General features: G+C 38.5%; 1 protein-coding gene across 2 annotated transcripts in view; it reads right to left on the bottom strand.

Annotated features, from left to right (window-relative positions):
* Positions 1–12,924, bottom strand: part of LOC125011377 (contactin-associated protein-like 4) — a 114,952-nt gene that overhangs the window by 23,907 nt on the left and 78,121 nt on the right. For both annotated transcript variants that reach the window (XM_047590569.1, XM_047590570.1), the window contains exons 12-16: positions 12,027–12,146; positions 10,823–11,023; positions 7,604–7,766; positions 4,909–5,036; positions 3,951–4,121 (exon numbers count right to left, since the gene is read on the bottom strand). In XM_047590569.1, the coding sequence (XP_047446525.1) occupies positions 3,951–4,121; positions 4,909–5,036; positions 7,604–7,766; positions 10,823–11,023; positions 12,027–12,146 (783 nt within the window). The remainder of the gene's footprint in view (positions 1–3,950; positions 4,122–4,908; positions 5,037–7,603; positions 7,767–10,822; positions 11,024–12,026; positions 12,147–12,924) is intronic.

Here is a 12,924-nt window from a genome sequence, read left to right as displayed (position 1 = left end):
CAGCTCCTTTTGTTTTTCTTTCAACCTCCTCCTCACATCTCTGCAGAATGAAATATCATTGATGAGCTAGAAGAATTACACTGTATAGCCATGAATTTGCCCCATTGTGCTGATTCATAATCTGCCCTGTTATTCCAAAAGTAAAACAAATAATTAAATTGCATATAAATAATGCACTTTATTCAGTTTGACTCTCCACTTTGCACAAGGCAGCAAGGTTAATTATAAGTTATATGTTGATGCATATTATATTTAACTTGTGTATAGTGTGTGCGTATGTGTGTTATTAATAAGTACTGATATGTTTAATGAGAGGTTGAGAAAATCACAATTCAAATTCTCCTAGTTATTATTTATTATATTATTATCTTTATACTGTAATAGTCCATGTTATGTCACCAAATCTATGCAATGTGGATGCATATTCACAAAATTTTGGACTAAGCCTCATTAGCTCTGGAAACAGGAAAACACTGACTTACTTCGCACTAAAATGATACATCTCTCCAGTGCATTTTGCCCACGACAAAAGGTGAGAGAGTGGCCTTATTAACAGATGTATGAGACAACACACACAGGAAGGATGCTCATTTCACATTGTGCATGGTATATTCTAGCTAGATGACTGACAAACGAATACCACTGCAACACCTACTCACCAGGTCATCAGTTTTTCTTAAATCATTCAGACGTCTTATTAGTTACTCACTAGCTAGAGGACACATTAGGGCAGTGACCAGTGACAGTACTTCTATGTGGATCATGTGACCAACCAACCTACCGAGGGTAGATCTAAATTATTATTATTATTTGTTATTCTTGAAGGGCCACACAGATTAGTTTCAGAGACGCACAAAACAAACAACACCAACAACAAAAAAAGCTGCAGCATCATGATGCAGGACCAAGGTCAGCGCCTCAGTCCTGCTTCAGCACCACGGACAGCACCTCAGCACCAAACGCCTGTATTTAATGTAGGAGGCGTTGGCGTCCTGTGACTCCTCTGTGACTTTCCGCAGTTGAGGAAGTTCATCAAGCGTATCTTTATTTATTGAGTTGTATTTAAATAAAATAATAATAATAAAAAAAAAACATTTAAGTGACATTTAAGTGGCAATGGGAAGGGAAAGATAAGAAGTGGATGAGACCGTGGCGTTCAGTGGGTCACACCATTCTGGTTGTTTGCAACTTTATATTCAATACAGAGTAACGATGATTACCGTAAATGTATTTTATTTATTTGTTATATTTAAATGTCATATCTACACTTTGTCATATCTATAATTATATGTATGCATAATATATACATATAATTATATTCAAATATATACAATGCATACAGTTACTTTTATGTTTACAATTATTGCCAGTAATGAAAAACAAATCTGATTTTACCACTAAAATCAACAGATGATAAATAAATCAATATGTTTTTACGACACTCAAAATCATCTCAGCCATCAGGGTCCTCAAAACAGGCATCCACCTTGTAGCCCTCGTCAACAAATCTTTCACAAAACACATCAAAATCAGTTTTACACTGCAATCGAAACACAAACATCTGGTGTGCCAGATCCTCCTCTTCATTTTCAAGGTCTGTCATTGCTTTCAGCTGGTCGTCACTGCCTGAGCTCGTTCTGTTTGCGAGAGAGAGACTGTTCCCTTGAAACGATCGCTCCTCCACCAACGAGCTGCCAACAAACTGTGCTTCAGCCTCGTTTTCTTCCAATGCAGAGAGATGAAAAAATAACGAGGAGTATTGGTACATTCTGTAAGACTTTATGATATATAGTGATGTCTTTTTTTTTTTTTTTTGATGATCAATGTGTTACTTTAAGGTTGTTGGTCTACATGTACGTATTTTACACAAAGTTTATGTAAACAAAATATAAACAGTAAAATATTATATGTAGATATTATCCAGAAAAGTGGAGAATAATTCACTGTTTTTACAGTATTGATGTACAGTGTTGTTGCTTATTTGTCATGGTGTGTTTCTGAACGTATGGGCTGAGAGGGAACTGAACAGGTGGCTTGACTGATGATCTCCCAGTGGGAGGAGGATCCACGCAAAACTTGGCTTAAGCACCTGCAATTTAATTAAACCATCTAAAAAATAGCACATACCAGCTACTAACAGCTCAAATACGCATCTGTGTTTTGACTGTATTTTATTCAGTTTTAATAATTTTAATGACTTGGAGTTTTAATTTGAAAAATATATCTATGATAATCTGCAAAAATAGTCAGCCACATATAACCAACAGTTTTTAATGAATATTCAGCATTTTTATTTGGTGCAATATTCCCAGAATTGTGTATTTTTAAATATTTTTAAAGGCATTTATGCTTTAATCATAAGGGCAGTGTAAATAAATGACAAAAATACATTTACGGTGATCATTGTTACTCAGCATTATCTTTCCCTTCTTGGTTTAAATATCACTTAAATGTTTTTATTATTATTATTTTACTTCAATACAACTCGATGAATGAAGATACGCTTGATAAAGTGCCAATAAAGCATCAAAGTTTCACTGGGGGGATCCAGACCGTACTGTTAATTCCTCCAGCTTGTCGACCCGGATCTGTCTGCACCGACAGGAGAAGAAGTAGGAGAGTGCAGACGAAACAATCCACCATCCTTCATGTTCTGCTGGTGGAAGGTGGGGATGTGTTACTGTGCAGCAGAACAAGATGAAGAAATATCCCAGCATCCGGCTGTAACTTCATTTCCAGAGTGTTCTCGGCTCCAACCGAGGTTACAGAGCGATCTGAGGCAGCGGTGTTCAGACTTGGAACAATCACACTGACAATAATTTCCCCGGAGTTGAGACACTGCTGGTTAGTGTCCCTGATTCTCTGTGTGTCACTTTTAAATATAATTTCTAAAACAACTTCCTTTAAGTTGTACAAAGATAAAGTGAGAACTTCTAACGATCAGCCACAAATGACTCTGGTTCAATATGGACTTCACATGCCTCATACCAGGCCTATAATATATATATTATATTATATATAGGCACAGGGACATGTTGCTGGGTAGTACGGCTGTATTTATTTTAAGTGGCACGATCTATGGCTGGCTGTAAAAAAAATAAATAAATAAAAAAAAGCTGGTAAGCAGCCACAGCTCCATGGCATCATAAACTAAAATAAGACCCTAGTGGTCATTAATGTCAGACCTGTGGTGCCTGCACATGTGTACATTACACAAGGAAGGAATTAATGGAAGGTCATGGTGAGAGAGTTTATAACACGGCTGTAAAAAAATAATAATAATAAAAAAAAGCCTGCAGTAACTACGAGCTCTCCTCTTTATGACTTTAATCATGTTCACATTTTAGTGCTGTGTGCCAGTTTTCACTGATCAGCGTAACATTATGACCGGAGAAGTAAATAAAGATTTAAACCATCTTGAGATAATTCAATGTTCTGCTGGGAAACTGTACCTGGCATTCATTCATGTGGATGTTACTTAGACATGTAGACCAGACCAGACCAGACCAGACCAGACACGCCATAGGAATGACACTCTTTGACACAGACACACTCACAAAAACACTCTAAGACTAAAAAAAAACCCCAAAAAAACATGAAGAACAGCACAAGGTGTTGGCCTGGCCTCCAATACAATCCACTAGATCCCAAACTGATCTATGGGATGATCCACAGAGGCTCCTCCCCTCAACCCACAGGACACAAAAGAAGTCATGTGACTGTTAAATGCAATCAACTGAAGACAGATCAGAAAACAAGAGATGATGCAGAATTGAATTGAAAATAAACAAGCATCAGAAGAAAATTAAAAAAAAAAAAAAATGCAAGTGACAAGCAGCAGAGAAAATGAGGAAGACCCAATGACAGAAATGAAATAATGTTCTACCAGTAAATGAACTCATTCCTGTCACTGATGTGGATTCAGCGTTTATCATCCAGCTCCTACTCACAGCTCAGTTCGATGCGGATGAAGTCCTTGATGCCCAGGTTTTCCAGGAAGACGCCGGACGAGGCCGTGGTTTTAAACAGGAAGGAGATGTCGGCGCTGAGCTCTGCGTGGAAGGTGGGGAAGTGCAGGTAGGACGTCTCCTTGTCGAAGAACGCGGCGTTCCAGAAGTTCTCTGAAAAAAGAATTTAAAAAAAGATCTTTTTAAGCTAATGAAATGAGAGATTGTAAAATGAACAGACAATAAAGAAATGGTTTTAACTGCTGAATAAAATGCTTTCCCCTTGTTTTTGTTGTCTTTACTGTGAGCAAACTGGTTGCTGGTTGTCAATTTCCTGTCAATAAATGTAAAATTACATCTAAAACACAACAAGGATACAACAACAATATTTTTACAAAATATTGAACTGATCATTATGTTTTGTCAGAGAAACGCATACAAAGAACATTATAGTTTAAACATCAAGGTTCTATTTGTGTGTGAAACCAAAAGATCTCTGCACCTCGTGAGATAGCATGTAGCAATTTAAGGAAATATGTAGCATGGTGCAGCTTTCTTTAGGTGTTAGGTCACAATATACAGCAGCAGCTTCTAGCAATACTGATTTCAATATGAATACATATCAGTTTACAGTATCTCTATGTATTGCGCCATGAATCATAACTGCAGCCATTATATTGTACTGCTGTTAGCATTAGCCTAGCTTAGTCATTATTCCACGACACCTTCAACTGGATGTGGAAATGAGAATGCAAAATCCATATTTCCAGTTATTTTGGTAAAAGTAATGCCTCACAATTAAAAGGCCGTAATGTAGTAGTAGTGTCACTAATTACTTTATTACAGTAATAATAAAAATTACAGTAATAAGAAATGGATTACATTTTTTGAAGTAACCTACCCATCACTGCTGATGAGTAGTTAATTTTGGGGACCACTTTGGGAATTTAAGGGGACTTACTGTCTCCATGGCAACGGAGTGGCCCCACCCTGTAGGCGCCCTCTGACCCCGGCCTCTGGATGTCACCCAGCACCAAAGCCCTCACGGGGAGACTCTCACTGTGGGTGAGCAGGCCCGAGTCTTCAGTCCTGGACGGTTAAAAAAATAAGACAAAGTGTACGAGGAAGGATAAAGAAGGATGAGGAGAGTAAACAAATGCAGTCTGACAGACCGTAAACTCCACTTGTTCGCACAGATTTATCGCCGTGTACGTTTCTGATGTTACGTCACTCTTGTAATAACGTTACATGCTTTGACTCGATGATGCAAACGCTGCAGCGCGTAGGCGCAATCTCTTCTTTTACAGCCAAATGCGAACCAGTCAATGCTCCGTCCCTGGAAGCTTCTGGAGCAGCGACGCCCAAGACAAGACGCACACCCACGATATTTACGACAACATTCATACACTTCGGATAATCTGCTCCCGATCCCTTCCTGCTGCGGAAAGTTGTGCACAAAAGTACGTGCAGGTCTGTGAGTCTGATGAAATATTGAGGAGGAGGAGCAGCTCCAGCCGGTAAAAATAGAGTTGTTGTTGTTGTTGTTGTTGCACAAACAGTTTGGACTGAGAAATAATGGAAGGAAATGATGCGTGGTGGGATTGTTTACAGCAGGAGGAAAGGTTAAACTGTTTTGATTTCTTCTTCTTCCTCTGCTGCTGTTTGGCAGTTTAGCGAACACCAAATCAACGGGGACAAAGTTACAGGTCGAGCTACTCATTCATTGTTTGTGTACCGGGGGTAAAATCTGTTGAGTTGTGTACGTTTCCTGCTTGTTAACTCAGTTCAAGTCTTCCTGCTATTTCCTTCACCGTTTGGTGTTTTAATCTCAAAGGGAATTACTTTTTGGCTGACACCTATTACTTCTTATTGCAGGAATATATATATGTGTGTGTGTGTGTGTGTGTGTGTGTTCTATGAAAACTATAAGAATTTGTGAATACTTTACCACTTTGAAATAATGTAGAGTAAAGGAAACCATCTGTGTTTTCTGGCTAAAATGGAAAAAAAAAATGGCTAAAACTGTTGTCATCAAAGTAGATGTGCGTATTGGCAACAACTTCACGATACGATACGTATCGCGATACTTGAGTCACGATACGATACATTATTGCAATATTCTACGAGAAAATTTAAATGCACCTTAAAATACACATTGTATAAATGTACATCAGATGACGGTGATAATTCATGGGGCAATTTGAGAACAAAACCAATATTAATCCAAATGATCCATTTCCAATTTATTGCACTTGTACAGAAAAAGTGGTGGTGGAGGTGTGGCAGTCGTTCACCAAAGCATGACTTTTGTTTTTCTTTTAAAATCAGTATTAAGATTTTCAAATTCTATATTTTATCGGGAGCTAATTTATCCCGATATATTGTCATATTGATATTTTTTTCCTTTTTCTTTTGTCCTGCTTCTCCTGTTGTTGAGCAGTGCGTTTCTGAATTGGTTGTTATATACATACAGAAGATACTGAAACCTGCAGGTCTCCACCAGTCCTTTAAAACTGAAAAAGCTACTTGGATGAAACATATTGAAGAAACTGTCCGAGTCCAGTTGGCTTTGTTTCAGATTATTTTTGGATATGATATGGATGAGTGAGAACCTTCAGACATTCGATTAGAAAGCAGCGAGGGCGGCAACAAACGTCGATTCATCTGTAAATATTTAATTTATCAGCTATATGGAGGGTAGTGAGCAGTGGAAAAAACTCCTCCTTGAATGAAAGTTAAATAGGTGAAGTTCTGCTGATAGTAAAGTAGTTTTAGTGGGTTTTTTTCTCCTCCATTCCCGTTGTCTGGTGAATCAGTGCTTCTGTATAAATGGATCATAGCTGGGTGTAAATATCTCAGCAGTCAACATAATGCTGACATGATCTAAGACAGGAGTCTTTTAACATTAAGTTCTATCTCATCCCTTTGCTAAAATATAATGAATACATGTTAATGTGTATTTAAAGAAACTTAAATTTGTGGGGGTAATTTAAACACAAAACAAAAAAATATATATATATATATATGAAAATGTCTAATCAACCAAAGATTTTGCGACCTCCCCCCGCAGAGCCTGCACGGACCTTTGTTTTAGATTAAAGGTCCTGAGGAGGTACTGAAAAGGGGCATCTCAAAATCTTTGGTAATTAGACATTTTTTATATTATATATATTTTTATACAATTTTGCCCAGAAAATTAAAATTTCTTTAAATACACATTAACAAAAATCCAACATATTTTAGTCTGTTAGTGTTTGTTTAAAGTTAAAACTCTTTAAAAAATATATATATAAAAATGACAGATAAAGAAAATTATTTACAGATTAACAGTTTTAACTTTAAACATGAGGCTTCGATTGAAAGAAAAATATATATATTTGAACCTGTGTATTATTTGAATAGCTTAATATTGACAATAATGAGGCCGGGTTTAATGTAGAACACATATAATAGGTAGGGGGTTGAAGGCGTTGAATACTTCTGATCTAAAAATCACTATTTAGACAAAGTAATATGGGTGTGTGGTGAGACTCTTTAACACGACACATTTTACTTCTCTTACCTTTAAAATATAGTCATGCGAAATGTCATCATGACAGGAGCCATTTCATTACAGAGGAGTATACTGAAGTGTATGTGTTGACGGAGGTCCGTACCACTCCATGCGGTCGGCGTCACAGTTGCAGTAGTGTTGCAGATCCACACAGTCTCCCTGGAGGCCACAGGCGCATTGCTGGCTGCCCGGCTGAGCTCCCCCCCAGTAGTTCTGGACGCGACCCGGACCAGGACCCCCGAGCCACCAGCTGAACGGAGAGCCCTCTGAAACACATGCACACAAAACGGATTTAACAAAACTGTTGTTTCGATCGTGTTAACTTCCCACTCTTTGTGTTTGCAGACGTTAATTTTCTTTGGACACAAGACAAGTTTAGTCAAAGAAAATTAGATTTGCATTCGCAGTGACCTATCCTCGGTGGTATGGCTCCAGGGAGAGCAGCAGCAAAGCGGCCCCAGAACAGGCATCAATGACACAGAAATGACATTGATTTAGACAGACGCAGCATAAGAGGAGGAGCTGGGATGTGAAGTGGCTCGGCAAGCAAAACCCCCCCCCCCCCCCCGAGAAAGGCAGCGTAAAGCAGCTTAAATAAGACGCCCTGAATGCAGATAACCTGAGTTATCAGCTGATGTAGCTGATGTGGATGGTGTTGTGAGCTGAGCCTGAGACTCTGTGGCCTGTCAAGGTGTGTTGACAGGGAAAAAAAAATTCTCACGCCAGTTGAGCAGATGCATAGATGCATATTTACCTTTTTCTGCAGTGCTAGAAACACAAATACAAAACACCAAGGTTACAGTATAATGTGGTTAAATGACTCTTAAATCTCGCTGGCCTCTTTATGACATGTGTTAGCTTTTAATTATCTCCTAACAGGTCAACAGACATTTGGAAACAATGCACATTCAATGCTGATGTTGTGAGTTGTAACTGAAAATGTTCTTTTGGATAAAATAAATTTTATGAAAACATCAGCTCCTAATCCAGACAAATAAATAAATGTTTATTTTATTGTAACTTCCATTCACAGCGAGTTTAGAAGATAACTTTGACCATGAAGCTCGTCTAAAGGATTTGATTGGCCCGGTAGATCTTTGCCAGCACATAATCAGGTCCCAGTGGACTGACTCCAGACCAACTTTCTCCCACAATAATTTTGTGGAAGGGGAGTTTCTGTGGTGTTTACAACAACACGGCCGTGATTAGTTGTAGAACTTTCTAAATGCGTGCAGTATTTCTGGTGTGTTTCGGTTGACACATGCCCCTGTAATGAAACCATATCTGATTATGATTATGTACACTAACACATGGACGTTGCTTCTCTTGAGATATGGGCACACTGTGTGGCATTTTTCAACAAGACTTTCAGTCCAAGACTTCAGCTTAAAGCCATTTTTTAGTGGCTTGTAGTGGTGGATATTCCATCACACATTGCGTCTCTAGCGTCGCCACCGTTAATAATCGTAAGTGAGACACATTTTGAAGTTTCGTTGCGAAAATATGAAACATACATTTTTTTTTTTTTAATTTCATGAACATCACTAACGTCACTAACTGCGCGTTAAACAATAATACGTGTAGTGTCCGAAAACTGTTGATGGCCTAACAGACGGAAGCTTGAGGCGAACACGGCAAAAATGTTGTCTTGCTGTACATTCGGGGGCCACAGTCAAAAACACTAACTTGAAGTTTTATCACATACCAGCCACTGCCAGTCGTAAACAACTTTGGTTTGGCTTTGGTAATTAAAGGAACGGACTGGAGTGAGACTATCAACAACTTATTTAGGGAATTCTTGTTACATGTTAATGCTAATGCTAACCACTAGCTAACACAACGTTACCCTCCACAGCAGTTCCACTTGCTTCTGGTAATACCGTTGTAGGTGATGCTTCACTTGATAAAGACAGCTCCTCTGTGTTCGTATGGATAAAAATCATTGTTCAAATTCTTCCACTGCAAATCTTGTAAATGTCCATTCAATATATTTTTATAGGCGTCTATACAATTTGTATTTCCTAAATAGTAATAATGTAGATGCTAGGTTTCTCTGTTAGGTACATGTAAGTTAACCATGATATGGAAGATTCCTCATACATGTTAATGCTAACTGTGAGCTAACTCCGAGCAGAAGTTGCATTTACTATGTTAACCTCCACAGTGGTTCCCCTCACTTCTTGCAATATCAGACTTCTCTAAAATATGCGTTTTCCTCGTCTATTCCAGCTGTTGAAATATGGAAACCGGCGTTTAGAGGCTATTGTGTTTGAGAGGTTTTGCCTCCAGTTAAGCCCCGCCCCTTAAAAGATGTCACATTGTTTACAGACTATTGCGCACTATATAGTGAAACCCTACATAGGGAGTAGGAGTTAAGGAGCGAGTGAACGATTTTGGACACAGTCATTGTCTTGTTTTCCTGTCAGTTATCAGACAGAAGCTCATTATTTACGTGTATTAAAATATCAGCCGCTGTTATTCATCCAGTGCCTTCCTGCTGCTGCTGCTGCTGTTGTTCTTATGCTGCCTGCAGGCAAAAACAAATTAATGACAAATGTCAAAATGACATTTGAACAATGTCAAACAACATTGTTCACGGTAATTTAACAGACTGCAGCCGAGTCGTTTGTGTCAGTTAATGACGACTAAGACCGTTAAAAACAAAAGTAATTGGACTTAATTCTAACATCTAAGAGAAGAACAAATTACCTTCCATTCATCTGGCGAAAGGGGAAGAAAAGTTGCATATAACAATCGCTTTGTATCCTCTACCGAAGCGAGAAAGATGTGCGTTTTGTTTTTGTGCAGAATGATAAATGTCACATAACCTCGATTCAGAAAAAGTTCAAAATGAAAACGAGATGATTCAGTAGTTTCTGTGTTTTTGTCATGGACATGCTGGACGGAAACAGATTGTAGAACTGGGAGCAGTTCTACAATCTGTTTCCGTCCAGCTAATCAGTCCCTCGGTGCACGGTAAACATTATATTCCTCCTCCAGCTCTCTGTCCACTCAGTTGTCAGGTTTTCTGTGTAGCTTTGTGCCACAGTGTTTTCAGCAGTCTGTTATTTATTTAACTCATGTTTTGTTTTCTCTCATGGCTTGGAGTCCACCTTGGCCTGCTCCCTGGGTTCGTTTCACTGCCTGATTTTTGTATTCCTACCAACTTTTAAATACCCCTTTTGTTTCTCCAACCTTCCTCCTTGTATTCGTGCATTTGGGACCATTACAGTTTGAGTAAATCTAAACTGGAAAAACACTGGGAGGTAAATGTATAAACCAGGTACATTTCAACCAAGTTCAATTGCATAGTTAGCTTCACCTGGAGTGTTGAGGAGACGGGACTTCCTGCAGTGGTAGGACAGTTCCTGTTCGCAGTGCTCCGACTGGCTGATGGCGGCCAGTAGCTGCTCATCTTCTGAGGAGTAGTCAAAGAGGACCATGTGCCGGTTTGCCCCCGGAGATGGACGGACTCTGGTCAGCTCCGTGTTGTTGTGCTGCATCACCATCCACGTGTGCTCTTCTGCAGACACATAGAAATACGAGGGTGCAAATGAAACATCCCTGGATGGAAAGATCTGTTATTTGTACCCACGTCTTGTTTTAAATTTGAAGAGTAACTTCTCCAAACTTTTTCTGTTGCAACGTTGCTATTTTTGCAAGAGAAGAAACTCTGTCACGGTGCTGATTCTTACTGATATTATTTATTAATTTATCTGCAACGCAGACATCTCACCAGGACAGACTTTAATATTTTAGGTGTAAAGGTATCCAATATTTATCACAATACATGGCTGAATTATACAATAAGAGGGCCACAGACAATGACTGTTAGATCAAACACCCACAGACATCCATATTGAATTGGAAGAGGAAGGAGAAGTTCAGAGGAGGTCGATAAAATGTGACAATATTGATGATAAACCCGTAGAGGAAGCATTGAGGTGATGGTGGCAGGAAGAAAAATAAAATAAAACTTGTGCAGGAACATAAGGACACATACTGCATTCGCTTGAAAAAAATAAATAAATAAAAAATCCCTAAGTAATTTATTTTTTGTTTTATTGTTTTTCGAGCTAATTATTTAAGTTTTTCTGAGTAATTCATTTATTTTTTTGGTTTGTTTTTCTGAGTATTTTTTCCCTATTTTTCTGGGTAATTTTTTCCTATTTTCCAGATCCAAATATTCCTAAAAACAGGAATAAATTACTCAGATTTTTTTTTTTTTTTTTTTTTTTTTTAGAAAAAGAAACAATCGCAAAAACATAGGAAAAAATACACACAAAAAACAAAAGAACTACCAAAATTGAACTTGAATCAATGGCTTCTGACACTGAAAATATTTTTATATTTAAATAGTTTTATTATGCCTCCTATTCCCTCTTTGAATGTAACTTAACACTTTTCATGGAATGATCCTATAATAAATTACAGTACAAATAATATAAAACAAGGAGCATAGTCATTTGGAATTATGAAAATACGCCACAAATAAGGGAGGAAGAGGGGGAGTAAAAGTGTGTCACCTGTCATGTTGCAGTAGACCAGCTGTGGTTTGATCGGCCCGCTGCTGTCCACGTCGATATAAAAGTGTCCCGACGTGTTTCCGTTGTGTTTGTACGCCTCGCAGGACGATTCGTATGCAGCTGGGAGGAAAATAATGAGATGAACAGGAGTGCGGGTGATGCTTCATGTACTGAATCAGCTTTGATAAATCAGAAGAGAAAAATAATCAGAGGGTTTTATTTCTGCAGCGGCGTCACATAAACTGAAGTTTAATCAAACTGGAGATCACAGTAGAGGACTGATGGGAATGAAACCATGGACTGTTCAAAGATGGACGACGGGATGGATCCAAACAGAGCTGTATATTAAGAGAGAGTCAGGCCAACGAGGGAATGGACCGTCTGAGCTATCCCTCTATGCTGGACATATTTACATCTAACCAATATTCACCCATAGAGACGTGGCAATAACAGAGAATTAAGTTGGATTAAAAGTTAAAATATACCACAGGGCTCAGCCTAAGGAGGAAAACACGGAGGAAACTCCATCGTTTCTGCAGTGAACAAAAACAGAGAAATTTATAAGAGCAGAAGATTAAAAGGAAGAAGTGGATGTCAACTGATTTCTCCCTATTATGTGAAGTAAATGTCAATGTCTCTCTTTGATGTTTTTAAGATTTTAGCCTTATGCTAGCTAGTTATCTAGACTAAAGGCTTAGAAAAATAGCAGCTACCGTGACAAGATGGTGCCACCTGTATCCCTAGTATTTGGCTAATGCAACACGTTGTCCATATTTATATACAGTGTCTCTTCTGCTCAGTCTCCATAAGTCTCCCTGTCCTCCACTGTAAGTTCCCACTGTTTTATTCATCAAGTTCCCTCAGTGTCAGAAAAACATAAACAACTCAAGAGAACCGA

Source organism: Mugil cephalus, chromosome 7 (assembly GCF_022458985.1).
Source record: "Mugil cephalus isolate CIBA_MC_2020 chromosome 7, CIBA_Mcephalus_1.1, whole genome shotgun sequence".
Taxonomy (NCBI): Eukaryota; Metazoa; Chordata; class Actinopteri; order Mugiliformes; family Mugilidae; genus Mugil; species Mugil cephalus.
The sequence above is the reverse complement of the archived record's forward strand: the minus strand, read 5'-3'. Positions and strand labels throughout refer to the sequence as shown.